A 27,881-nucleotide genomic window follows, 5' to 3' on the forward strand; every position below is an offset into this window, starting at 1 on the left:
TGCACTTGCATCATAAAAAGCAGCTGAAAGGAATATGGAATCATGGGGCAGGAAACTCCTCTTGGTTTTTAGGTTGGTTTGTGGCAGTTCTCACTGACCTATATGGTATTTGTGTTATAGGCATTTTTATGCACTGTATGACGGAGGGGAAGGTTGTACTTGAAGCTTCCATAGTGTTATTATCTCCTCACTTCATGTGAACATAGATTTGGTTCAGAATAATGGTAAACAAATTTGTAAGTTTTAGATAAATGTTGCTAAATTATTTTGACTTCGGCAACACATAGCCTCAGAAGAATTAACAGGTAATAATTCTTCATATACTCTGCAGGAATTCTTCCAGCGCCCAATACTGATGCTGTCAGAGAGCATTCAGGGAAACCAGAAGTCAACAGTACCCATGCCAGGAATAAACTGCGTGGCCCTGGGTAGCACATCACCCCTCTCCATCACCTTGCTGGAGACCCTCACAGTTCATGTCAAAATGAGTCTCTTGCACAATATTGGACAGGTCTGCTATTTCCATTATTATTTTTTCATTATGTTGCTTCTTTTGCTTTGCAATAATTCATTGTTTTCGCAATCTAATTGCATATTTTCATTTTTTCATTTACTATATTGTTTTGGTAGCTCCTTACATCCAGTAGATTGACTGAATATAATATGTATTCATAACTGATACATGTAACCGCTGGAGCCTATTGTATTGTGGTACTTTAATTGATATGGATAAGGAACCTATGTAGATCCATAGGCCATGTAATAGAGCTGTATTGTTTTTTATATACAGTAAATATATTCATATTTGTCCTCAGCACATACAAAAACAAACACATCAGAAGTCTGGGGTTGCTCTGGCTCCTGCTCTCATTGAAACTTATGCACGTCTTCTGGTCTACACCGAGATTGAGAGCATTGGCATCAAAACATTCATCAGTAAGTCATATTCATCTGGTTAGAGTCAGATGATATTTTTTGTTCACTGTTTTGCCATGGTGCAACAGAACTGGAATGTAATTAACAGCCATTCATATATTTTTTCCTTTAGTTCAGCGGGGTGTAGGGGAACCATATCACTCTTTGGTATTAAGTTGGAAGAGATGCTGGTGAAGGACACTTCACAGTGAAATAGATATAACCATGCAGGGAAGATGCCTTCTTATACAGAAGTACCTCAGCACCCTCCCTCTCCCCCAAAAGGAGGATGCAGGACTGCAGAAAATGGGCAGCTTCAGCCTTTAGTCCATAAGGCACATGTTCAGATGAGTAATTTATTTATTTGTTTATTTTTATTTATTTATTTTTTTATGCCATGTCCCCTTTTATCATTGAGGGCTGACATGTTGCCCCTGGGTAGGAGACATTGGTTTTTGGAGCATATAGCACTTTATGACCAGATGCCCTTCCTGATGTCTACCAATGACCCTTGGGTGGACTCCAACCTCCGACCCTTCGTTCAGAGTGCTCTAACCCAGTGAGTCATGGCTGCTACAACCAGTTAGGTGACAGGAGAGCTCTACCTCTTCCAGCAGGGTAGCTTACCTGGGCACGGCTCGAATTCACAACTCTGCAGTCACGAGTCGGGTGCTCTACCACAGAGCCACCATGCCCCCATAATGCATACAGTAATATGTTTCCCCAAGAAATATAACAGTAGGAAATCTCTGTTATCAAAAACATTTAGATCTCATAGTTAAAGAGATTTGGCAGTACCAGTAAAGAGGCCAGTAGGCAAACAAACTGTTCACCAACTAGGGTGAAAAATAGGTACACCTTGATGTGCAGTGGCTGGTTGCATCAGGAAATAAAAATGGGGTCAGTGTACGAGTGTAATCCATGACGAAGTTTACGTACTCTTCCTCTGTGTTTCCTTCATACTTGGAGAATGTGTCATTTTTCTTTGTGACATAATATATCAAAGAAAATCATTTATGGACTGAGAAATATACCAAGCATCTCTTGCATTAGAAATCCTATTAGGAAAGGAAGTGAGAAGTGGAAGAGGTGAACTTTTATCCCCATCTGTACTTAATACTAAAAGAATTAAAGATATGGTATAGCAATTAGAAATGCTGCATCTGAAACAGTGGAATACTTAAAATGAAAACCTAGTATAAGGACATCCTCCAGTTTAAATTATCTTTGTACAGACAGTCTACTGCCAGTGGTATACAAAAGTCATGTGTGGAGCATCCTGCATGCCCTTCTGGAGATGTTCATTCACCGCATCCATCATTCTCCACCTCAGTATCGTATCCAGCTCCTGTCAACCATCCACCACATGACTGCAGTGCCTCTCAACACCATGATACAAATGACACAGCTTCATCTCTGGTTTGTATATACATTAGGGTGAATGACAAGGCCTATTTGTAATGCAGTATTTGCTCTGTCATGTCTGATTGTAGCGGTAGTGTAGTTGTTGAAGTGTGATGTGTCGGATCTGGCTCTAAGTTTAATCTCTTGTATTAATGCTCTGTCTGTGTTTAATGTGTGGAAGAACTTATATAATATTGTGGGCTGAGAGTTATTTTGTAAACTATTTAAGTACTATTTATGTGGCTCTGCTGAGGAGCCTACATGTGGTTGCACTGTACTGTATACTGCAGGTGGAGAACAGCTGCAGCATCCGCCTGGGAGCCAAACCTCCTCATATTTCCCTGCACCTCACTGTGGGGAAGAACCCTGGTCCAGCCCTTGCAAGGAGCTGCCTACCACAATGGGGTGCTGGGCTTCTACATGATAGGCTATATGTACTGTATTATACTGTACCTGTAGGACAGCTGCACAGAAGCAGTTGCATATAGGTAGTTGATGGGTCTTCTCATGATAGAGCAATAAGAGATTGGTAATGGATGAAATAGGGTTATGATAATGATAGGTCTTTCCACAGCATGGAAAGTGTGGCCCTTCGTCTGATCACAGGTTTGGGTAATTCCGAGGTAATGCCAAGCTTGAGCCGCTGCACCCTCACTGACACCAAGCCTACCCTCATTAGCACAGACTCAGAGGAGCTCAACAGAGTCTTGGTCCTCACTATGGCTCGTGCTATACATGTCACTGGTAGGTGGATCACATTTCTTCGATAACCCCTATATTCTGATGATTTTTGTTAGTTTATTCTTGGTAGGTGAATTATGCTTCATCTTTCATCCAACATTCTGGTGATATCTGCTGTAGCTAGATTATTCTTTGTAGGTAAATCACATTCAGTCTTTAACCTTTACATTTCTGTGATGTCCATCCATCATCCATCTATCATCCAATATTACATTGCCCCATGAGGAGCATAGGAGACAGGGGCTAGGCAAGTTGGTCCAGACATTTAAGATGAGAGTGACCAACCTTACTCATCCCTGATTGGCATTAAGTGAGCAATAAACCCCAGCCATCCCTTGGATATAAACCTACAACGGTTTCAGTCCGAATGGAGTGCCTTAATTACTCACCAAACCACCATGCGCCATAATTTGGTTATATGGTTATCACCCAGCGTATTAAATGGTTTCTGGTGTACAGGAAACCGTTTGGCTTGTCACTCAGTGTAGAGTCACCCATAAGCAGAAGGAGGAGGAAAGAATGAAGGAAAGAAAGGCGGAAGAGGAAGTGTAAAGTCACTCATAGGCAGAAGGAAATGGAAAGAATGAAGGAAAGACAGAAGAGGAAGGAAGGAAGAGAGGAAAGGGCAGACTCCCAAAGCAGCAATAGTTCAAGTGAGTGGATGGTGAGCAGTGTCCATTTTACTTATTGTTGCTGCTGCCAGACACTTTTATGCAGCTTAATAAAGGCCTCTCATGTTGAAAGGATTCATGCTATATTTAACCCTTCTGATTTGAAAAGTCCATACTAAACTGAATAAAATTGTCAGGAGATGGCAAGAATAAAATGGAAAAGACATCCCAGGCTTAGTGTCCAAGCTCCTTTTTTTTTTTTTTTTTTTTTTTTTTTTTTTTTTTTTTATATAGCCACCACTAGATAATTTTATATGTAGGTGGGGGCACTCACCATCCACTCACTTGATGTAGTGCTGCTGTTGGGTGAGGCAACACAGGATTAGATGATGGATAGATGGATGGAAGAGATAGCTGGTGGGAAAGAGGCTCGAAATAAACTCCAATAACCTTTCTTGCTAGTAAATGTCCATCCTGAGCTTAAGAAAATAATTAGGTGGTAATGAGTAAAATTCAGAATACATTGCCCAGATGAAGGGGTTAGAACATTGTTGTGTGACCATAATTGATAAAGAGAAGCAACAGGTTTGTCCAGTGTAGAAATGGTGACAGTCATTCCATACTTTGAAGTAACTAGCTGTTTTGGCATTTGTTTAAGCTTGCAGTGCATAGAAAACTTGAGCTTTACCATGGCTAACTTCATTCTGGGGGATTCCATGAGAGGAAGCATGGCATCCTCTGAATAGACTGATTGATTGTAATGATTTCTGCAGGTTGTGACAGCTCTGGTGATACTGCCCGGTGGTGTGTTGACTTCTTGAAAACAGTGATGACCCACACACCACACACCTGGGCCAACCACACCCTTCAGTGCTTCCCGTCAGTAATTTCAGAGTTCTACCACCAGTGTGCTGCACCTAGGGAGAACATGAATACTCTTAAGGTATCATTAAGGAAGCATTGTACAATATTCTTCTTTTTGTTATTAACCCTGTTTCAGATAATGTTGCAAAATAATTTTTTTATATTCCTGACTGAACTGGAATTGAAAAGTTCCTTTCACTGTTATGATCTGGCACTTATTTACCTCTCATTCACTAGGTATTGTAGCCTTACCAAGGAGGAAAAATATTTATATCAAATGTTACCTTCCTGTCTTGCTTTGGAATCACTGCTAATGATGTAAACCTGTGTGTTGTGTTACTAAATCCTCCATTTCTTAGCTTCATTCCAATATTTGTTTTTTTTAGTGTTAAGCCCTTAAACATAGTTACAGTAATTAAAATACTTAACTATCCTACAGATAAACAGTTAGTGAAAGATGCTATATTTGTTCACAGAAAGCAGTTGAAGAAGAATATAGGAAGTGGAAATCAATGAGCATTGAGAATGACATCATTGCACACTTCTCCCTGCAACACAACACATCTCCGTTGTTCTTGTGTCTGCTGTTCAAAATGGTGCTGGATACAGACAGAGTCCCACCCATTGCTTACAAGTAGGTTTTGAACATAAATACCATTGAATTTAGTGGATGTTTGTAAATAATCAGTGGCCTTAGAATCTTTAAATATTATAAACTCAAACTTATGCTTAGATACCATACTCACTGGGTTAAACAAGTTATAATTGTACTGTATGTATTGTAGTGTGAGTGGGAAAGGAGGTCCGGATGATGATGATGATGGTGGTGGTGATTATAATAATTATTTGTAGTGCTGGGTAGTGTATTGACTGTACTTTGCAGAGTGCTTGAGCGTGTGGGACCGAGGCAGCTGGCAGCCCACGTTCGGACACTATGTGACTTCTTGGTGCTGGAGTTCTCTAACAGTGCAGGGGGCCAGCATGTCACCAAGTATGTGGAAACAATGAACTCCATCATCTGGGTCTACAACATCGTACCCATCGATAGACTTATGTTATGCTTGGTAAGTTTGTTAGCAGTTTTATCTGTTGCTGAGAAGGATATCCTCACTTTGTGACACTGGTATAGCCAGGGTGTACAGACACCCTGAATTCCCCCTTTATCCCCAGAAAGGAGAATGATGGACTGCAATAGGACAGTTTCAGCCTGTAGTTCACTGGGCTCATGTTTAGATGAGCTTGGGACCACAGCAGTAATAACTGAACCTCAGCACTTTTAGAATGGGGATATTTGTTCTTGTTTATTCTTACTGTTTCTGATTAATCAGAGAGAAACACATGGAATTCCCAGAAAAGAGAGAGAAAAGTGAAGAAGTTCAGGAGCAAATGCTGTTGATGTATAGATACTGTAAAGTACTGAAAGGAGTACAGTATCTGATTTGGCGTGACCACATGAAGCAAATGGAGTGTGAGAGATTGACTAGGAGAGTGTTGGCCCATGTGGAGAGAGGTGATAGGAGGTGAAGATTGAGGATGAAGTGGAGACGTGGGATGGAGAGGTATATGTGTAAGTGGTATGGGATGTAGAGAAAGCCTCCTTATTGCCGAGAATGTGGCGAGATGAAGATAGTTTGTGTGTATGAAACTGACATACAGGTTCTGTTATAAACTCTCCATTCCTGCTCCCCATCTTCTGTAAGTGTTACCAGATACTGCATCACTGCTGTGTAATTTGCCAGCAGTGTTGAACAGCAAAAGCATGTCTAAGATATAAGATTACGTAAAGGTTCATCATCATCATCATCATCATAAAGGTTCACATTTGAAATTACATTTCAGTGTATTTTTATTAGATGTAGTTATCGGTAAATATTTTTCTGCTAAGAAGTGGATATTTCAAAGAATTATAAATAAGTTACTGTATTTAGAAAACATCATTGCTCTAAAAAGAAGAAAAAAAAAAATTACAACAGCCAATTATCTCATCTGGAATAAAACAAACTGTAGTTATAAATGGCAGTAGAGAGGCCTAGAGGTTTGGTTTGTTGTGGCCCCTCCTAGGTGAACTTAAGGATTGAATGTCTTGTAAATATTAAATTGATGTATATCCTCCATCCTTCTTTCCTTCCATCCTCTTCTGTCATTCTTTCCTTCATTCTTTCCTTGTCCTTCTGTCTACGGGTGTCTTTACACTCCCTCTTCTGTCTTTCTTTCCTTCATTCTTTCTTCTTAATTCTGCCTGTGGGTGACTTTACACTGAGTGACAAGCCAAATGGTTTCCTGTACACCAGGAAACCAATTCCTATGCTGGGTGGTAACTAAATAACCAAATTTTGGCGCCTGGTGGCTTAGTGGATAATTACGGCACTCCAGTCAGATTGAGCCGGTGAAGGTTTATATCCAAGGGATGGTTGGGGTTTATTGCTCATGTAATGCCACTCAGGGATGAGTGAGGCTGGTCACTCTCATCTTAAATGTCAGGACCAACTTGCCTAGCCCCGGGCTCCTATGCTTCTCATGGGGCAACGTAGGATTGGATGATGGATGGATGGATATTGTAATAGTTATCTCTACTTGCCAGGCACTGAGGACCCAAGAAGGTAGTGAAGCACATGTTTGTTTCTTCATTATCCAGCTCCTACTGCTTAAACCAGCAGAGCTACGCAATCGTGTGCAAGACTTTTCCAAGGAAAACTCACCTGACCATTGGAGGCAGAATAACTGGTAATTACAACATTAGCACTGATATTTAGTGGTATAGTACTATGGTGTGATTTTTTTTTTTTCCTCCTCAAAGTAAGCCACCCTGTCTTATTCGTTCTGCAAATGTTGTCTGTTTATGAATGTTTGTAAATGACTGTATGGATAGAATATGATTTTCATCTGTATTTTGACACCTGTGATGTTATGGGTTAAGGCACTACAGCAGGATGTGGCCCATCAGGGTTTGTATCCAAGGAATGGTGGAAGTTTGCCCACATAATGCTGTGCTCATGCAAACAATTGATCACTGTCCTCTTAAATATCTGATCTGAATAACCTAGCCCCAGACCCTTATGTTCTTGGAGGATTAGTAGGAATTGGATGATTAATAGAGTAAGTGAGCATAGCATTAGGTAAATCCTAATTTTCCCTCATTTATTTCTGCAACTGCAAGTGTTATATGTGGTAATGCTGAAAGTTTCGTGAATTATTTTGGAAGCTATTATACTGTATGATAATTAACTTTCTTTAATGCTGTTCATTGAGTCAAACTTGCACACTTACTATTTGCAGTTGAAGTTGGATGAAACTGAATAAAGTGATGTTATTGGCAATAATTGCAGGCATGACACATGATGAAAAAAATTTAGGTGTATAGTGGAGTTGTTGCAAATCTGCATGAAACTCAGAGGCTGGGAATTTTGGGAGAGTGAGTGAAGGTCTGAAGTGTTTATCATACTTGTTAGTTACAGTTTTGTTAGAAATCATTATTAAATACTTAATACAGTACCATTTTGATTTGCATTGTTGATAATTTTCATGATCTGCCAGTAATGTGTTTTTTTCCTTCATCCCTACAGGTATGAAAAGCACATGGCATTTCACCAGAAGTATCCTGAAAAGTTTTCTCCGGAAAGTATCTTGGCAGAACAAGGGACACTTACAACTCATTATCAGACATTGCCTATTTACTTCTCAAATGTGTGTCTCAGATTCTTGCCAGTAGGTATCTTAAAGTAGGAGGTATTAAGTAGCAGTGTGGTTGTTGGATGAAAAACATGAGTTTTTTTTTTTTTTTTTTTTTTTTTTTTTTTTTTTTTAGATTGGGAGGGGAAGAGGAAGACAGAGAGGAGGGTGGATAGGCATATGAGTTAGGGGAGGGGGGTTAGAGCAAAGTCAGCCTGATCGGGGGACAGAATAATGGAGGCAATCATTTGTGGCCACCCTTCCCGTGATTAAAGCATCTGGCTGCAGGTAGATAGATTTTCAGCTTGTGTAGTTACTTTATTCACAGCTTTAGGTAGAGGCATGTAAAATATGAAAAAAAAAATGAGCTGAAGTGGAAGTCTTAATGAATCTGAAAGCAGGATGTCTCAAGTTGAATGTTGTATTGCTTTGGTTCACCAGTGTAACTAAAGGATAAGTGCTTTGAGTTATAAAAAATGTTTTGTTTACCAATTAAACCAAAGGTTCCTTGCCTCTGGAGTTAAATAACAGTGTGGTTTGTCAATAAAACTGAGGTGTTTACTTTGTTCACAGCTTTAGGGTGATGCATGTAAAATATGAAAACAATTTTGAGTTAAAAAGGAAGTCTACCAATGAAACTGAAAGCTGAATGTCTCAAGTTAAATATTGTATTGCGGTAGTTCACCAGTGAAACTAAAGAATAAGTGTTTTGACTTATTAGAAATGTTTTGTTTACCAATTAAACTGAAGGTTCCTTGCCTCCTGAGTTCAATAGCAATGTGGTTTGCCAATAAAACTGAAAGGTGAGTGTCTCTTGGGTTACATTGATTAGTTCAGTTGACATATTACTTGCAACTTGTTTTATTTATCCCATCATGGTGTAAAAAATTGGTGTACTTTGTGGTACATTGCTAGGAGGAGGTAATTCACAATTACATGAATGGTATTGATGCAAAATGTTCATGGGATGTGATCTTTTAACATGACATGGTAATGAGATGTTATATGATGATACAGTACATACTCTGCCATATGAATTACTGTACTCCAATTTTTTTTGCTTAGATGTAGGGAAATGATGTGTATTATAGCATCTCCACTCCCCCTGACACTGCTCTTTCTCACATTTATGTGACAGTTCTTTCATGCACCATTATAAGCTGTATATTGATTTACACTGTAAAGTATATGATGAAAATGAATTTTTTAACGTTTGCGGGTTGTCTTGTTCATGATGGTTTTTCTTCCAGGTGTTGGACATCATCATTCATAGATTCTTAGAGCTTCACCAAGTGCACAAGAATTTAGAAACCATCCTGGAGCGACTTGGAATGCTGTACAAGTTTCATGGTGAGGATTTGAGCTTCAAAGTCCCCCCCCCTCCCCCATGAGGGGCTGTGATGGCCAAATGAGGAGAGCATTGGCTTGCCAATGCAGACAGCCTAGGTTCAATTCCCGGGCAGACATTGCAATGTTTTTTCACTCATCTTAAATATCAGGACCAACTTGCCTAGCCCTGGGCTCCTATGCTCCTTATGGGGCAGCATAGGATTGGATGATGGGTGGATGGATTTTTAACGTGATATAAAATATGACCTTGTCAGAAATTTGAGGAATGCTGTAAAGAGGGTGAAGAATGGGAAGATATCAGGTGTTGAGAGAATATATGGAGAAATGATTGCTTATATAGTACAGGTAGCTCAGATTGTGCTTGACCTTAGTTAATGGTAGTAGCTGTTTACACCTAATGCCCACCCATGCGTACACATGAGATAGGGCTAGTGCAGTGGTATGATGAGGTGAGCATTGTCTTTATGCTGTGTAGCTCTGCCGCCACTCACCACGTTTAATTCTGTTCAGATTCCTGGAAAGACTGCTGAAAGAAAATCAAAGTATTTAAGAATACCATTACTTCGGAATCTGATAGTCAGGAATGTTGCTGCACATTAATCAAATTATGCTGGATACAACAGTCTGCGTTGGAATCCAGTACAGTCTTGCAGGTGTTGCTGGTTCATGAAAACTGCAGTCCCTTTAGAATGTAATGTATTTCTATACCTGAAGTATAGTGGCTACTTATATGAACACACGTTATTATTATTATATATATGGTAATTATAGAATTAAAGAGTGATTGTAGAATGTACTGAATTAACTTTGAATACTTTATAATGCATTTAAGTACTGTAGTTATTAACTGGAGAGTTTGGAAATTAATCCTTTTATGTCTGAATACAGTACAGAAGCAGATAAATCAGTTAGTGAGCTGTAAATGTATACTGTACTTTGTGTGTGTGTTCAAATTGTATGGTAATACAGTATTGTAGTGGTAATATACTGTATGACTGCAATGGAATTTTCCCACAGATCGTCCTATCACATATCTTTACAACACATTCCACTACTATGAGAATAAACTGCGAGAACGTCCTAATTTAAAACGGCGTCTGGTGTCAGCAGTCATCATGTCCCAGCAGGAGATCCGCCCAGCAGGTTGGGCACTGACTGAAGCCTATCGGCAGTATCTAGCACGACCTCCAGAGGATATTGCTTGGAATCCTCCCCTCTCATACTACACTGCTCTTGTCAGACGTCTTGTACAAAGTATCCTTACCTTGCATTTTATGAATATACACAGTTTTCACTTGGCAGATAAACATCTGCTGCATAATGTAATTATTGAAGAGGTAAGTGCAAAAGATAGTTCATACCTGTAGATACCTTTTTTTTTTTTTTTTTTTTTTTTTTTTTTAAATCACTGGTGTGTTGTCATTTTATAATCTGAATTTAAGGTACAGTAAGCTAAACAGTAAATTAAGATGTCTTGAAATACCAGGATCATTTGTCTTTATGACATACATGTACTGTTTTATTAGTTAATAATATCTCTGTTGTAGGATACCATATAAGATACACTTAACCTTGTGCATAGTCTGGGTGAATAAGCTTTCATTTCTTTAAGGTTCATTCTGGTGTAGGAGTTTTAATCATGCCACAAGACTGTAAGATTTAGTGTTGCCAGCGTAGGGCAGCCGGGAGATGGAGAGATTGGCTATATGAAAGCAGTCTAAATTCAGTAAATATTTGCTGTGTGTATAATATATGCATCTATCTTTCTATCCATCTATCTGTACCTATAGCCCGATGCCTTAATCCCACGAAGGGTGGCCGCAGACAAATCGTCTCCAAGTCGCTTTGTTACCCACCATTTGACTGCCCTCTCCCCAACTTACTCCCCCGTCCCTCATATACCTCTCAGTTCCATCCCTTCACCTCATCCCCTGTTTCCCCCTCCCTCTCCCTCTCTCCACTTCACCTACATAAACCCTCTTAGTCAGTCTTTCATTCTCCATTTTTTCCATATGTCCAAACCACCTCATTGTAGTTCTCCTAATTTTCTCATTCACATCCACATCCACCCCACAACGTTCTTTCACTTCTTCATGTGTCAACCTGTCCCTCCATGTCACTTCACATGCTCCTCTCAGGTAACTCATTTCCACTGCTCTCACTCTTGAATTGTTCCCCTCTAGCAATGTCCATGCCACACATCTATATGTCAGGGTACAGATCAAAGTACTATCATGCAGTGACCTCTTAACTTCCATACTCACTTTCCTATTTCTCATCACCACTTTCAGTGAACCAACAGCCTTCCTTCCCTGCTGTACCCTCTCAAGCACTTCATCCCCCAAACTTCCATCCTTACGCATCACACTACCCAAATACTTGAATGCACACACATTCTCCATATCCTTACCATCCAACCTAACAATGCATTCTGTGACTTCATTCCTCTCAAACACCATAACTTTACTCTTGTTTACATTAACATTCAGATTGCCCTTCCTACACACTGTCCCAAATTCATTCACCAAACTTTGCAGCTCCCATGCATCTTCACTGAACAGTACTGAATTATCAGCAAACAGTAACACCGGAATCTTTCACACCGCACGCTCATTCATTAGAGCTATCCCCACATCCACTACCTTACCTTGCACCTCTTTTACAACCCCATCCATGAAAATATTAAACAGCCATGGAGACATCACACATCCCTGTTTCAGTCCTCATTTAGATCAAAGTAGATCAAAGAACTCACTCAGCTCACCATCCACTTGCACCGTAGCCCTAGCTCCCTCGTACATACTCTTCACAGCACTCAACAATGTTCCGTCCACTTCATATGTTCTTAATACCTGCCACATACCTTGCCTGTCTACTCTGTCATATGCATTCTCCAAGTCTATGAAGGCAGTGAACACTTTCTTTCCCTTCTCAAGATACTTCACTAAACATCGTGGAACAAATATCTGATCTACACACCCTTTTCCCTTCCTAAATCCCCCTTGTTCTTGTCCAGCTGGGTCCTCCGTTATATGCTTAACCTTATCAATAAATATTCTACCATATATTTTTCCAGTCACACTATTTCCTTTGTATAAAAGAACAGTTATACCTGATTTCCAATTCTCTGGAACCCTTCCTGCTTCCCAGGCCAATCTACACAACTTTCATATCCTCTCCACAACAGTCTCTCACCCCCATACTTCAGCATTTCACCACACACTCCATCAATTCCTGGGGCCTTTCCCATCTTGATCTTCTTCATTGCATCAACTACTTTTGCCCTACTGATCTCTTCCTCTCCCAGCCATTCCACAACCACTTATACTCTCACTCTCTACATTCAACAAGTCCTCAAAGTGCTCCTTCCATCTCCTCATTTCCCCTTTCATACTGACGTACATTCTTTACCCCCTTCCAAAAGTGTTTCTTACTCTCCCACAATTTCACACTCTGATTCCTCCCAAACTCCTCATCCACTCTCTTCTTACTCTGCGTCACCAAACTCTTCACCTCCCTTCTCCTGCTCACATATACCTCTCTCCTCCCTCTCTCATCTTCTTCCTTACCTGTACTCGCAAGACATATATATATACACATATACATATTCATATACAGGGAGCACTCTTGTGGTGTGGGAATGTTGTACCCTGAAGCTCCCACTTTATGTGAATTCTGCATTCTCGGGCCATATGTTTACATGTTAAAAGGTTTCATGATACCTAAGCCAGCCCCAAGTTCAAACTTTGGGACAGTTTTCAGTTTTTTTTTTTTTCCAGGACATTTACCTATCTACTAAGGGTGTCATTACATGCAAACTCTGGAGGATTCTCCACCTTAACTGGAAGAGAATGTGGGCGGGGGGTAGGTGGAGTGGGGTTCCAAGGGAGGGCAGAACTCCTACTGGTCCCCAGCATGCTCGTCCTTCCATGCTGGTTTGTCCTCTACTAAGGAAGAAGATGAGTCCTGTATATCCTGATTCCTTTGTTGCCACTCTTCTGCTTCCTGCACAAGCCCCTTCTAGTCAACAGAAACATCAGACATAGCATATTCCTCTGGCCAGGCTGGGTTAGGTGGCCCCCCAAAAAGAGCAAAAATTACACAGAGCACGTGTGCAAACAGAGCATGACGAGAGGGTAGGCTCAGCTAGGACAGGAATGCTCAGTGGATCGTGAGCAGCTTCCTTCGGCCTCTTTTATCTATTTTTTCCGCGTTGTAACATTTCTGGGACACAAAATGGCACCCCCCGTGTTATGTGAGAATCGCGCTTTGTGATTGCGTGTTATACGAGTGCTTGCTGTATGCTGTGTATATACAGTATATTTATCATCGTCATCAGCCAGACCTCCTTTCCCACCCTAGGGCAGAGTGAGGAGTAGCAACATCCAGACAGCCTGAGTTTGCTCAGTCCAATGGGCCATGCTTTCATTCACTCATCATTCAAGTTCCCGGAATCCTGGCTCTATCTGATGCGCCAAAAACTTTCACCACATTCTGTAGCTTCACATAAACGTATCCAATAGAGTCAGTCTGGACGCTGTCACGTTAAAAAAGGGTGCCAAATCCCTGATCATGCACTTCTTACAATATTCATCCAGCCAGCTCGATTTCTTGTCAGTTCCCTGGCCTCATTGACTTATATACCTCTCCTCCTCACACACTCATCCACCATGGCCCTCCACCTTCTCCTTGGCCTACCTCGCCTCCTTCCTCCTTCAGATTTGCTCAGAGATACCTTTTTCACCACTCTGTTGTTATCCATTCTCTGCACATGGCCATACCATCTCAGTACACTCTCTTCGAATCTGGTGTCCACAGACTTCCTCGTTCTGCATCTTTCATGAATAACATTATTGCATATCCTATCCACTTTCTGTACTCCACATACATTCCTCAGCAGTCCCATCTCCACTGCTCTCACTCTTGACTTTTCATTTTCATGCCATACCATAGTCTAACATCCATATGTTGAAGTTGGCAATAACACTCCTCATTGTAAGCCTCATGCAGCTGCAACACTGAGGCCTCTGTTTCTTATCAAGACCTTCATAGCACCAGCTACGTTTCTTCCTTGTGTCACTCAGCTTTCCACTTCATTTGCATGTTTTCCTCTTTTTTTCTGTCACTGTACCCAGATATTTGAACTCTCTCACCAATTCCAGTCTCTCTCTCCATATACTGTAACATCACCTTCTCTTTCAAGTATATACTGTACTGTATATATATATATATATATATATATATATATTTATGCAAAGAAGAAGGAACCAAAGGCCACAAGCCCGCAATAACTGTTCCTTCCAAAAGAAAAACAAAATACAAGAGAGAGCCAAATTCAAGATCTGTTCATTTCAAGATGCCTGGACACACTGCGTTTGAAAGACTGGAGATTATAGGAAACAGGAAATACAGATGGAGAGAGACAGTTCCAGAGTTGACGTGTTGCATAAATGAAGGACTGGGAGTAACAGTTAACTCTTGCATTAGAGAGTTGGACAGAAAAGGGATGAGAGTTTGTTGCTAGACGAGTGCTATGCACCCAATGAAGAGGTGGAGGAATGCATACAGACAGTTCAGAGGAGCAGTGACCATTGAAGCAGTGATAGAAAAGAGAAAGATGCAACAGTATGTATATTTTAACAGCTGCCAGCATTTTTTCTTTTTTCTCATAACTTAGTTGGTTTGTACTCTGTTGAATGTGATGTTCATACTTTCAGATGTTTTCCTTTCTCTGATATTTTCTTTAACCAAAGTATTCAGCAATCCAAGGGAAGCCAGTGTTTCCATCCATCAAATGGCGATTTAATGAGTTTGCCAACAGCGGAGCCCATGCCATCCATGTGAGCTGTGTGGAACTGATGGCCCTGCCCAGCAACCCCACCATCGTTGCCAACAATCTCTTTGATGTCCTTATAAAGGGGTATGCAGTGCATTCTTTCTGTTTCAGTTTTACAGCTGTCTGTGTCCCTAGTTCTGCTGTGCATAATTAATTGGAAATATGGTAAAATGTAATTATCATCATCATCATCATCCCAACCGCCTTTTTCCCACTTAATTATGGAGTGAGATGGGGTTCTGACAGGAAAGATTAAAAAAAAAAAAAAAATGTTAGAGGGCATACTAGTCAGCAGCATGCCCATTTAAAAGGGCCACAGTCTTATCATCACTTGCTTGGTTGATACGACCCCAGACTCATCTGGATGTGAACCCAGTGAACTGCAGGTTCAAGTTACCATTTCTCTTGCAGTCCACAATCCTCCTACTGAAAGATAGGAAGGGAATGAAGGGATGCACGTGTAACCAGACAGTTGTAGGTGTCCCTCTCCAGCACTTGTCATCATCATCATTATTCTAATCCAGGTACAATCTACTTTCCTGTGCAAAATGTTTGCAGAACAAGTGTCAAGTGATAATTATCTAGGCCATAGTACAATAATATAAAGATTTACCACTCAAGAATTGTGAATAAAGTACCAGTAACATGTTCTGTACCATTAGTTAGTAACCAGTTGTTAATCATTTTCAGGTACTGCGATATTCCATCAGGAGAGGTTGAGGAATGGATAAATGCAATAGGCCTAATCCTCACCTGGCTTCCTGAACCATACTGGATAGTTGTCCATGATCGCATCATAGACCTGCTTCAGGTTAATTTGTTTATTTTGCACTGTCTTTTATTTACTTATTTTTTTTAAAATTGTGGCAGATGGAAGGGTACAAGGAATAAATGTGGTGGGAGAGCTGAATGATTCATTGATCATGATGGAGGAAATGCAGGAGGCAGTAAAGGAAGTAGGGAAAGCTGCAGGTATGGTTGGGTGTGCTGTGGAATGTCTGAAGGGTGGTGGAGCAACTGTTGTTGAGTAGTTAGTAAGATTGCTGAATGTGTTTTGTGAGTGGTATGGTCCGATTGACTGGGCAAGTGCGTGTGTGGTCCGTTGTATAAAGGTAAGGGTAATAAGTATGAATGTACTAGTTTTAAGGTTATAAGTTTGTTGAGTGTTGTAGGTAAGGTATATGGTAGAGTGTTGAGTATGAGAGTTAGAGAGAGTACAGAGGGAGTGATTGGTGATGAGCAGTGTGGCTTTAGGAGAGGGAGGGGATGTGTGAATCAGGTGTTTGCTGTGAGAAAGCGAAAGGTAAGGATGTGTATTGGGCATTCATGGATTTAGAGAAAGTGAATGATAAAATTGATAGGGAGGCTTTGTGGACTTTTGAGATTTTATGGAGTAGGGGGTAGGTTGTTAAAAGGAGTTAAAAGTTTTTATGTAGATAGTAGAGCAATGTAAGAGTGGGAAATACTGTGAGTGTTTCTCGTGAGAGTGGGGCTGCGGCAGGCATGTGTGATGTCACCTTGGTTGTTAAATATTTATATGGATGATGTCGTAAGGGAGGTGAATGCGAGAATGTTAGCTGGAGGTTTGAGTCTGGTTAATGCTGATGGTAGATAGTAGAATCTGATCAGCTGCTGTTTGCGGATGATTCTGCAGTGGTGGCTGATTCGGAGAAGAACTTGAGACAGTTGGTAGAGGAGTTTTGATGGGTGTGTGAAAGGAGGAAATTGAGAATAGAGTAAAGTGATGAAGTGTACGAGGTTGGTAGATAGTAGGAGGATGAATGTAGTTTTGAATGGTGAGTTGCTTGAGGAGATTGAGTGTTTCAAGTATTTAGGGTCACATGTTGCTGTGAATGGAAGAATAGATGTAGAGGTGAAGTTTAGAATGAATGAAGTAGGAAAGGTTCTAGGAGGAATGAAAATGGTGTTTAGATGTTGTTCGCATAGGATGGGTGTAAAGAGAAGGCTGTATGAGGATGTAGTGGTACCGAGTACGTTATATGGGGCTGAAACATTGAATATGAGTGTAGCAGAGAGGAAGAGTTTGAATGTAAGGGAGATTGAGGTGTCTGAGGAATATGTGTGGAGTAACGCACATGGATCGAGTGAGAAACAATGAAGGAGAACTGGAGTTATGCTAGAGATGGCTGAACAAGTTGAACAGAGTGTTGCAGTGGTTTGGGCATATCAGGAGAATGGATGAAAAGCGATTGGTGAAGAAAAATAACTGGATTGGATGTGAGAGGTGTAAGGCTGAGAAGAAGACCACAAATAGGCTGGATGGAATGTGTGAAGAGTGCTTTAGATGTGAGAGGGATGTCTGTAGAGCAAGGAAGAGTGGCTGTGCACGATAGGGATGACTGGAGAGAAATTGTAAATGAACAAATGGTGACGTGGCCCTGAGGGGATATTCTCCCACATTTGGTCTGGTCAGGTGTGTGTAAGGGGATGGGTCCATTATGATGTGGCAGGGGAGAACTACCTCTCCTGTCAGGCCCTGCTGCAGATGTTGCTGATTGCATTACGCAGTTGACCCTCGGTTGGTGTGATGCGACGAGGATCTGTCCCTTTTCCCCTTGGGGCTAAGATACGAGAAAATGTTTGTGTGTGTGTGTGAATGAGTAAATTGGGAGTGTCATCCTGTCTCGGCTACCCCTCTGTTTTAGGGGGAAGCAGCCTAAGTGTATAGATAGATAGATAGAGATTTATTATTATTATTATTATTTTTTTTTGTACTGCAGTAGAATTATGAGTATGGAGACAAAAAATTCATTGCTTAATAATATGGTGTAAGTGATGATGCTGACTCAAATAATTCTGAAACAACACCAGATGCAAGTTGAACAATGGAAATGTGATACTGTCAAGAGACATGGTGAGTCACTTTCCTGGGTAGGCAGAGTAATTATTATTTGATCTGTTTTCTCTTGTAGTAGCTAACTGTCTACCACTGAATTTGTGAGATACTGACATAAGCACCCAGTTATTTATTCTTAGGCAGGGAACTTTGCCACTTGTATCAGGACACAAAATTAGTGTCCGTTTGGAAATTATTCCTACCGTGAAGCTACTTTTTTGTGCATATACAAGCATGTTGAGTGAATTGACAAGTTGCAAATAATTATTCACCTGTCATGTATGTTTGTACAAGCTCACACCATGTTTGGTTGGGAGAAGAGGTCATTATGATAATAGCTATACTGCTATACTGTACTTAGTGGATTTTTTCACTATCAGCATCATCCTGACTTTTTTTCTCTCTCTCTCTCTCTCTCTCTTCCTCTTTCTCCTAAGTATGGGATGAAGCAGAACCTGGAGGGGGAAAAAAAAAAAAGAAAGAAAAAAAAAAAAAGAGCTTATGTAGAACTATCAAAGCGCATGCCCTCTGAATGGGGCCACATACTTATTCACACATTATTCAGGATCTCAGAATCCTGGTTTCACCTCACAAGCAAAACCATGTATTACCTGTACTGATGTGTGTATGTTTAGAAGATTTAAAGAGAGTAACATCTGGTAACTGCTATAATGTTACAGAGCCCAATCCTTTCATGCCCTGGAGGAGGAACATTGGATCCATTCACCTTACTGAATCTTGAGCAGCTGCAGCCATCCCTTTGTGACCTCACTCCTGCTCTTACTCTGGCACTTGCTCACTCATTCTGGCACCATGCATCCTATGGACAAGTGGGTCGGATCCCACAGTAAGTTAATCTGTGCCTGCATAGATGTACCTTGTATCTCAATATATGATTTCTTCCAGTTATACAGAGTTCTTACTGCGTGTAAAAACACGAGTAATGGAGAGGGGGATGGTGTTGGTAATGAATGGTGATGGATGGAATATCTTAAATTTGTTGTATGCCGATGATGCAGTACTACTTGCAAATACTGGACAAGAACTTGGTAGGCTAGTGCAGAGTTTTGCTGATGTCTAGAGCATCAAGCTTTGAGAGTAAATGTAGAAAAGAGTAAAGTGATGGTTATTGAGAGGGAAGGTGACTCCCAGTGCGATGTTACAGTCAATGGAGTGAGACTGGAATTGGTGAGAGTTCAAATACCTGGGTACAGTGATAGAAAAGAGAGGAAAATGTGCAAAAGAAGTGGAAAGAAGAGTGATGCATGGAAGGGAAGTAGTTGGTGCGATGAAGGCCATGATAAGAAACAGAGGCTTGAGCTGCACGAGGCTTACATGAAGGAGAGTTAGCGCCAGCTTTAACATATGGATGTGAAACTATGGTGTGGCATGAAAATTAAAAGCCAAGAGTGAGAACAGTGGAGATGGGACTGCTGAGGAATGTATGTTGAGTACAGAGAGTGGATAGGATATGAAATGATGTGATTTGTGAAAGATGTGGAGTGAGGAAGTCTGTGGACACCAGAATTGCAGAGAGCATACTGAGGTGATATGATCATGTTTAGAGAATGGATAACAATAGAGTGGTAAAAGAGGTATCTCGGAGTGAATTTGAAGGAGGGAGGAGGTGAGGTAGGCCAAGGAGAAGGTGGAGGGATATGGTGGATGAGTGTGTGAGGAAGAGAGCTTTGGAAGTCGGTGAGGCTAGGAAAGTGACAAGAGCCGAGCTGGCTGGTTGAATATTGTGAGAAGCATGTGATCAGGGATTTGGCACCCCTTTCTAACGTGACCGCATCCGGACTGATTCTATCAGATACGTTTATGCGAAGCTACAAAATGTGGTGAATGTTTTTGGCATATCAGATAGAGCCAGGATTCTGGAGGCTTGAATGGTGAATGAATGTAAGCGTGGCTCATTGGATTGGGCATATTTGAACTGTCCAGACATTGCTACTCCTCACCCTGCTGTAGGGTGGGAAAGGAGGTCCGGATGATGATGAATGATTATGAAATTAATACTGTGTTGTTAACAAGACTGCCCATCATCTGTGAGCCAGATAGACTGTAATAATACTGTTAGATGAAATCTTGACTCTTCTGTATCCATCCTGGATGACTTCCAATGCTGGTTGAGTGACATGTGAACTCAGGTTGTGACTCTAAAAAACTTTTATTAATAACTTTTCCGTCTACAGTCAGGACTTTCTGATATTTGAGTTTTTGACATAGACAGACAGACACAGATACATTTCATACAAAAATAATGACCATTGACTTCGGGTACCAGGCTTAGTAATTACAAAATGTAGAAACCAAATGTTTACTCTTATAAGAGGTTTGTATTTCACCATGAATAAGTGCTGCAAAGTAGAACATCTGGTTCGAGCATTTTAATTCACTAGACCACCTGGCAGCTGAAAGGCTTAAATCTAATGCTTCTTCTTGAGGTTGATGCGTGAGCGGATTCGGCCAGTGTTGGCAACAGAGGAGCAGCTGGTGGTGGTGTGTCACCTAGTGGGACCCTTCCTCCAGCGCTTCAACACAGAGCTGGCACGCAAAGTTTTTGATGTCACCATTGAACTTTATGAAGCACTTGCTAAGGTATGTACTAGTTACCATGTGCTTCTTAACAATGTTTTTTGTGCATCTCAGTTTTTTTTAAGATGGTCATTGTTAACTATATTGTCTGTTGGGCATGTTTTCAGTGCTTATTATTTTGGCAGGTGGATTGCAGTGTGAAGTGCTGAAATATCTGGACCCAGTGTATATACTGTGTCACATCAGGTACATGATGAAAAAGTATTTCAGTACATTACCAGATTGAAAAGTACATGTCAACATGTTCTTTTTTCAGGTGGATCGCAGTGTAGGAGAGCTGAAATACTTGGACCCAGTGTGTGATATGCTGTACCACATCAAGTACATGTTCACTGGAGACTCCATCAAGACTGACTTAGAGGGTATCATCCGAGGGCTACGCCCAGCTCTCCAGCGCCGCCTTCGCTTCATTACACACCTCAACTTGGATACGATTGAGGTTATTATATTTTATTTTATTTATTTTTTATTTATTTATTTTTTTTTTATGTGTCCGACTCTGGGCAAAGGCTTCAGGGCCTATATCTCGGGGGCAGTAGCCTATCCCAAGGCCCAGTAGTCCTCCTACACCTCCACATGTCACCACTTCGGCGCTAACACCCACCATCCATATTGAATACATGCTAGGGCTGTCTCATACAGGACTGGTGTATTGGTATTAGTGGGGGTATTTTTGCGACATGTCGGCGGGTCATCTGGTAGATCAGGAAAGTCTGCTTTTAATGAAATTCAAATCCTTAAACTGTTCCCTGCCCCAGCCGGGATTCGAACCTGGGTCCATCAGGACTGCAGACCGCCTCTCTACCGATTCAGCCACCGCCTCCCCCATCTATACTTGATGGAACTGGGCCACTCCCACAGCTGGAATACTAAGTTGATGTTGCTTTAGATTGGAAGAGCCTTAACATATTCAGAGTGGCTTTGAAAATTTTGTAATATGTTCTTGAGGGATATATATTGCTGTACACTGCAGTGTCCTTGTTTATGTTGCTGATGCAAACTGTGCCGATATTTAAATAATATGAATAACATACACCTGAAGATTAAGATGTACAGAAGTATGGAAAATATATTACCAAGGAATTGGTGCATTGAAGCTTCCAGTGCCACTTAGAATATGGTCTTTAGTTATGAGGTAGGAATGAGCTTTAGTGGTTACTAGTCAAAATCAATCCACCAGTTTGACTATACTTGGACATCAGCTAAGCTTAAAGGGGTTGGGGATCTTTGTCAGGTGAGAGTAAACATGTTAAAGTCCTGTGGTACAGTACCATATATAGCTACAGTACTTATGTTTTTCTTTACCATTTTACAGTGATGTTTTTTCCATTTTGATCAGACTAATGGCAACTATTTTTATTCAGCAATTGTATTCAGCTCCAGTAAAGAAAGGGTTAATGGAGGCTTTATCTAACCCTTCCAGTTTAAAAGTATAGCAAGAAATTACTGTACATGGTAACACACTGAGAGCTGTGGCTGTCTGTATATACTTCATTACACATTGTCAATGAGGCTGTTTTGGTATGTAAAATTTTCTTTACTTTTTTCAGAATAATGCAAGTAATACTCCAGGAGGCAACAGCACCCCTGGAGTGAGCAGCAGCTCTTCAGTAAGCACTGCTACCACAAGCAGTACTACCACTACAACCAGCACTGCCACCACCAGCAATACTAACAACAACACACCTACCACCAACAGCACTAATAGCACTGCAGGTCAAAGTGGAACTGGAGCTGGGGAAGCACCAGTCCTGGGGTCATCTGGGTCAGGCATAAGCAGTCTGGGGCCTGGTGTGAGCCTGACTGGAGTGGGTGGAACAGGGGCAGTGGGGGCTGTAGCAGCATCGCCAAGCCATGGCACCATTGGGGCAGCATCCAGTCTGGCATCACTCCTTCGAGATGCCTCGCCTGTCAGCACATCTTGAACGTTATATGATCTTGTTGTTTTGGCCCCAGACACATCTGGATGTGAACCCTGTGGAGTACAAGCCCACATTACCCTTCTGCAGTCCAGCATCCTTCTTTTTAGGGGATAAGGAGGAAGTTGAAGGACATTTATATTACAGAGCAGCAGAGCCACCTAGTTGTACAAGCTCGACCTCTTGAAGGTGTCTCTCTCTAGCACCTTTATGTTGTGTACACCACATCATACTATTTTTTAGTAATTCAGTTGTTATTTTTGAATGTTATTTTTGAATTCTTTCATTTAGCAGGGATTTAACTTTATTTTTGATGAAGTCAGTAAGGCTAGCACAAAGCCCACACTGGTGACTCTGAGTAGTTGTTGATATGGCCCGAAGTTCATCTGGATGTGGACCCAGTGGACAGCAGGGTGAAATTGTCCTTTTCCAACAGTCCACCATCCTCTTTTGGGGGTACAGGGAGCGAGTTTAGGGACACTTGTATAATGAGACCTGCTCAGATACAACAGTGCCACCACCTGAAGGCATCCTTCTCCATTACCTGACTGTGAGCTAGAGGCCACTTGTTGTTCTCGGCCTCTTATGGCGTTGTCACACTAGTCTCTCATTTCTCTGGCAGGAATCATTTCAGATGCATGTTCTCTGGAACCAGGGACAGACCTCATTACACTACACTGTGCCTTGCACCTGCAGTGCTTGACAGAGATGCATCATCTTCTTCTCCATTGACTTCGCCCCCAGTCTCCTGCTCAACGTCACACTTGCAGGTAGCTTTCTTTACCATCCCTATCATTGTAGAAGCTGCCTAGTATGAACAAATCAGCCTACAGCAGTTATTTTTTGTTCCTATATTCTGATGTACGAGTTCCCTCTAAATTAGTGGTATACTATAATGCATACATTTCCTTGTCGACGGTGACTTGGGGGGGGGGGGTGAAAGAAATTGGTATTTTGCACAGTGGAACATTGAGCAATTTTGATGGCATCACATAAATTGTTAACTCAGGAAAGTACATCTGGATGGGACTACCCTATCTAGTTTTGAAATATCAAAAAATTACCCAAATTATATGCCAATTCTTCTCTCATTAGATTTAATAAAGAAGAAGAAGCATATCACTTTCCAGTGTAAACAATGTTCCAGGTTTCTCAGGCAGAAACTCTAACAGTCTTGGCCTGAGTCTGTCAAGCTTTACGTTGGCAAAATTACTCTCTTTTTTCCCAGGGAAATCTAATTCCTGGAGCTAGTGTGATAACCCTTTAAGTCTGTAATATAAGAGTATATTCAGAATGACTTGAACCAGTGATGTTGACATTTGACTCAAAGCATAAATTCTTGGGATGGATACTGTACTTCTGTTGACTTAACAGAATTCATGGTAAGACATCAAGAGTCTAATATTACCATATTTATCATATTCTTTGCAAATTTATGTTCAGCAAGAACTTGTTGAATGCATATATTGTTAACTTCATGTTTTAATTTTTATGATATCTGCCAGTAGATGTGTCCTGACTTTCTACTCAGCTCTGGCATAAATTCGTTAGGATAGCTTAAGGTCAGATACAGTATGTTTAGAAAATTCATATAGTTCTGTACATTATTTTTGTCATAATGATTTTAATAATAAAATATCCATATCGCAGCTTTGTGAAAATTATGAGGCCAGCAATGCATTCCACAGAAGAGCTGTCTTCTCAGTGAGGAGGACAACCAGCCATAACTTAATAATTTAAAAGATTCGCTCCTTCTCGTTTCATTGGTCGTTATCACCATTATCGTCTCCATCATCAGGCTACTTCCCATAACAAATGGATTAGTAGGAAAAATGTCAGCAGAGCACCCAAACCAAGAAAGTGAAATAGGGAAAACATACATGCATTCACAATTCAGGCCTTTGAAAGACAAAGAGAGACAAAGTTGCAAGGAAAAGTTAATATCTCAGACTTCAGGTCCATACTGAAGAGATACTTCATATTTGCTTGGGAATGCATATTCAGTTCACACTCATTGTAGTGTGAGGAAGGTCTTATTATGGTTTCTTTTAAACTGCTCTTCTGTAGTGCTGTTAGTAACATCCATGGGTAGTTTGTTTTAGGTGGAGCAGATCTCGATGAAAGAGTTTTCATGTAAGCAAGTGTAAAATCTTTTAAATTCCAGCTTCCAGCCATGGTTGCATGTTGAATTGGTGTTGAGATCACTTTCTGTGGCCAGGATTATCAGACCTATTCAGTATTTTAAATCCTGCAATGACCTGACCTTGTAGTAGTACGAGTTTCTATTGAAAACAGTCCCAGAGCCCTCAGGTGATCTTAATAATCCAGTCTTGTGATGAATGGAATAAATTTTGTGGTTCAAGCAAGAAATCAACTATACAGCGTACTCTGTAAGTGGCCCTATTAAGGTGTTATAAAGAGTGTAAACTTTGGACGTAGTCTAGCAGTTACTGGGCCTTTTTCTGTTGTTCAGTGCAGTGCGTGGAAATTTTAGGTCACTACATCTCAGTACACCAAAGTCCTCATCATCCCCCAGATCTCCTTTCCCACTCTAGGGCAGGGTGAGGAGTAGCAACGTCCAGACAGCCCAAGTTTGCCCAATCCAATGGGCCACGCTTCTGTTCACTCATCACCCAAGCCCCCAGAATCCTGGCTGTATCTGATATGCCAAAAACTTTCACCACATTCTGTAACTTCACATAAATGTATCCAATTTTCCAAATTAGGCCTAGTCATGCTGAAAGATTTCCCCATAAGTGATAGGTTTGACCAAGGATTTACATGGCCAGTATGCACCATCTTGCATTTCTTCAAGTTAAATAGTATTTGTCATGTCTCAGACCATTCCTCTAGCCTAGACAAGTCTGCCGGGAGTTTTTAATCCTTACAAGACTGCTCACATTTGCTCCAAGTTTGATGTCATCTACAGTACAAATTTTGAGATCACACTTAACAGACCAACATCTTTATCATTGATATAAATGATAATAAACAGGAGTGGACCAAGGACTGACCCTTGTGGAACTCCAAAAGTGACTGAAGCCCAACCAGAAATTCTGTTGATCATTACTTGCTGTTTACTGTCTGTTAACCGTTACTGTCCTCCTTTGCTTTTCTGTGCTACCTCTCCTTGATATATCTGTGTTTCTTCAGCCTTTATATTCCCTCTGTTCCTACAGTGCCATAGAGCTTAGTGGGAAAGGAACAAAACGAAGAATTAAAGATTGAATGAAGCTGAGGTCGAGGAGTCGTGGGGAGGGAAAGACGAGGGGGATTAGTGATGGAGTCAGGGAGGGGAGACGAGAGGCAAAAGTGAGGTGGGGAGATGGACAGGGTTAGAGGAGAGGATCTGGATCACTGCTGTTAACGATGGCAGTATGACGGACCTCCGTGGCAGACAGGCATATCAACCTACGTAGTGTTCTGAGTTAATTATGGGTTTGAGCTTGAGCAGATTTCCCTAACCTTAATCTGCAAATTTTTGGCCCAGAATAATTGGATACAAGACAAAACAGCACGCATTTTAATGCCATAGAGATACCTCTACATAAACCATCTCCACAAGGGTAAAGGCACACCAGAACCATTCAGTGGTCAGTGAGTGGTGAACCCCTCAGCTCAGCCAGTGAGAGTGCAGTGCGGCTGTCTCCAGGGCTGTCATCACTATGTCAATCTACCTGTGATCAGCATCCTCGTTATCTGTGACTTGCTCTGCAAGTTTACCATTATTATGGTGCATTCTGACCACTTCATCCTCCAGTGACAATGCATGAATACCCAAGCGTACAAAAGATCCCTCCTGGTGGCTAAAGAAAAACGTAATGGTGGTGAGGTTTGTGTATGTGTACATGTTGTGACCTGGAAGCTGGGCAATATGATCAAAGATTACTGGTGGCGCAACAGCTGGGGATTGTCCTGCTGGAACTGGGCAAGAGCTGTAGGTTGTGAGTAGAAGCGTGATTGCCTTACTGAAGTAGGTCGTGATAATGTCAAGTTTATTTTTGGTGAGTTTTTTACTAGAAAATTATGAAAAGCAAAGTGAATATATTGGAAACATTGTGAGGTGTGTTCCTTGTGTTGATCAACAGTGTAAGGGCATTATGGCGAACGAGCTCCATGGTCCGATGTTTGTGTACTGGTAAGAGTGAATTATGTTGATTACAGTGTGTGTGCAATGGATTTCTTTCAATCCATGGATTAAAGTTGAAGAGGATACACACTGGTGTGAGGAATTTTGAGGGGGATAGAAAGGGGTCCAGTTGAGTGAGTTGAGCTAGTGATGAACGACATGAATTTGTGAAGCAGCACACTGTTTCCATGCTCTCCTTGACAGCTGGGGGCAGGGTAGTTCAGTGGTATAGCATCAGACTTGGGACCGGGGGGTTGTGAGTTTGAGCCACACCCGGTATAGCTGCCATGCCAGTATGGGTAGCACCCTCCTGTCACCTAGCAGGGCTATATGATCGAATAAGGTCTAGCTCGGGGGAACATTTCCCTTTTTTTCCCCTTTACAGCCACTGCAGTATTAATAATGACCTTAAGTCTATAGTAGATTGTATAAGAGGCTTTCGTAGTACCATTTTCGTGGCCATTTGTTTTGCATATTTCACCTCTAGTGTGTTACAGTTTTAAAGCAACAAATTTTGCACCAATAGCATAGAAGACATTGAGGTATAATGTGCAAAATAAAGCACCTGGGAAGAAGTAGGATGAAGCCTCATGTACCACCTAGAGCACAACCCTAAGAATCCTACTTATCGCCATCATGGTATCATGGTGTACATCTCACAAGATCATTGACTCAAATCGTTGAGTGCAATGCGGCCCTCCCATCACTAGCTCCTCCCTTCAACACAGCTTCAGGGCTGGTGAGTGTTACTGGCATTGTTTAATATTAATCCATTTACTCCGATGACATTTTCCGTTTTATTCTTGCTGCCTTTAGACTATCTTCACCTTAGACTAATGTCTTCTAGAATTGGACGCAATATAACCTTCATAAACGTCTTCACTACAAGAATGCATTTCTCAGGGTAAAATCATCCGGTAGTCGCAAGAAGTAAATTGTATATGAAATCCTCAGAATAAAGGGGTAAATAATACAGTAAGTCCTCATT

At 41.1% G+C, this 27,881-nt stretch overlaps 1 protein-coding gene across 1 annotated transcript in view; it reads left to right on the forward strand.

Moving 5' to 3' along the window:
* The window catches only part of MED23 (mediator complex subunit 23), a 39,651-nt gene extending 16,742 nt beyond the window's left edge, over positions 1–22,909 (forward strand). Inside the window, exons 12-28 of the mRNA XM_080283367.1 lie at positions 332–511; positions 816–936; positions 2,151–2,334; positions 2,894–3,063; positions 4,445–4,614; positions 5,012–5,169; positions 5,419–5,599; positions 7,117–7,259; positions 8,099–8,240; positions 9,455–9,554; positions 10,572–10,808; positions 15,315–15,474; positions 16,081–16,201; positions 18,928–19,094; positions 20,695–20,848; positions 21,102–21,284; positions 22,396–22,909. Of these exons, the coding sequence (XP_080139493.1) occupies positions 332–511; positions 816–936; positions 2,151–2,334; positions 2,894–3,063; positions 4,445–4,614; positions 5,012–5,169; positions 5,419–5,599; positions 7,117–7,259; positions 8,099–8,240; positions 9,455–9,554; positions 10,572–10,808; positions 15,315–15,474; positions 16,081–16,201; positions 18,928–19,094; positions 20,695–20,848; positions 21,102–21,284; positions 22,396–22,770 (2,946 nt within the window). The 3' untranslated portion in view covers positions 22,771–22,909. The remainder of the gene's footprint in view (positions 1–331; positions 512–815; positions 937–2,150; positions 2,335–2,893; positions 3,064–4,444; positions 4,615–5,011; positions 5,170–5,418; positions 5,600–7,116; positions 7,260–8,098; positions 8,241–9,454; positions 9,555–10,571; positions 10,809–15,314; positions 15,475–16,080; positions 16,202–18,927; positions 19,095–20,694; positions 20,849–21,101; positions 21,285–22,395) is intronic.
* The last annotated feature ends 4,972 nt before the right edge of the window (positions 22,910–27,881 follow it).

The sequence above is a fragment of the Coenobita brevimanus genome, chromosome 97 (assembly GCF_032717465.1).
Source record: "Coenobita brevimanus isolate Jiangsu-jjx chromosome 97, ASM3271746v2, whole genome shotgun sequence".
Classification (NCBI taxonomy): Eukaryota; Metazoa; Arthropoda; class Malacostraca; order Decapoda; family Coenobitidae; genus Coenobita; species Coenobita brevimanus.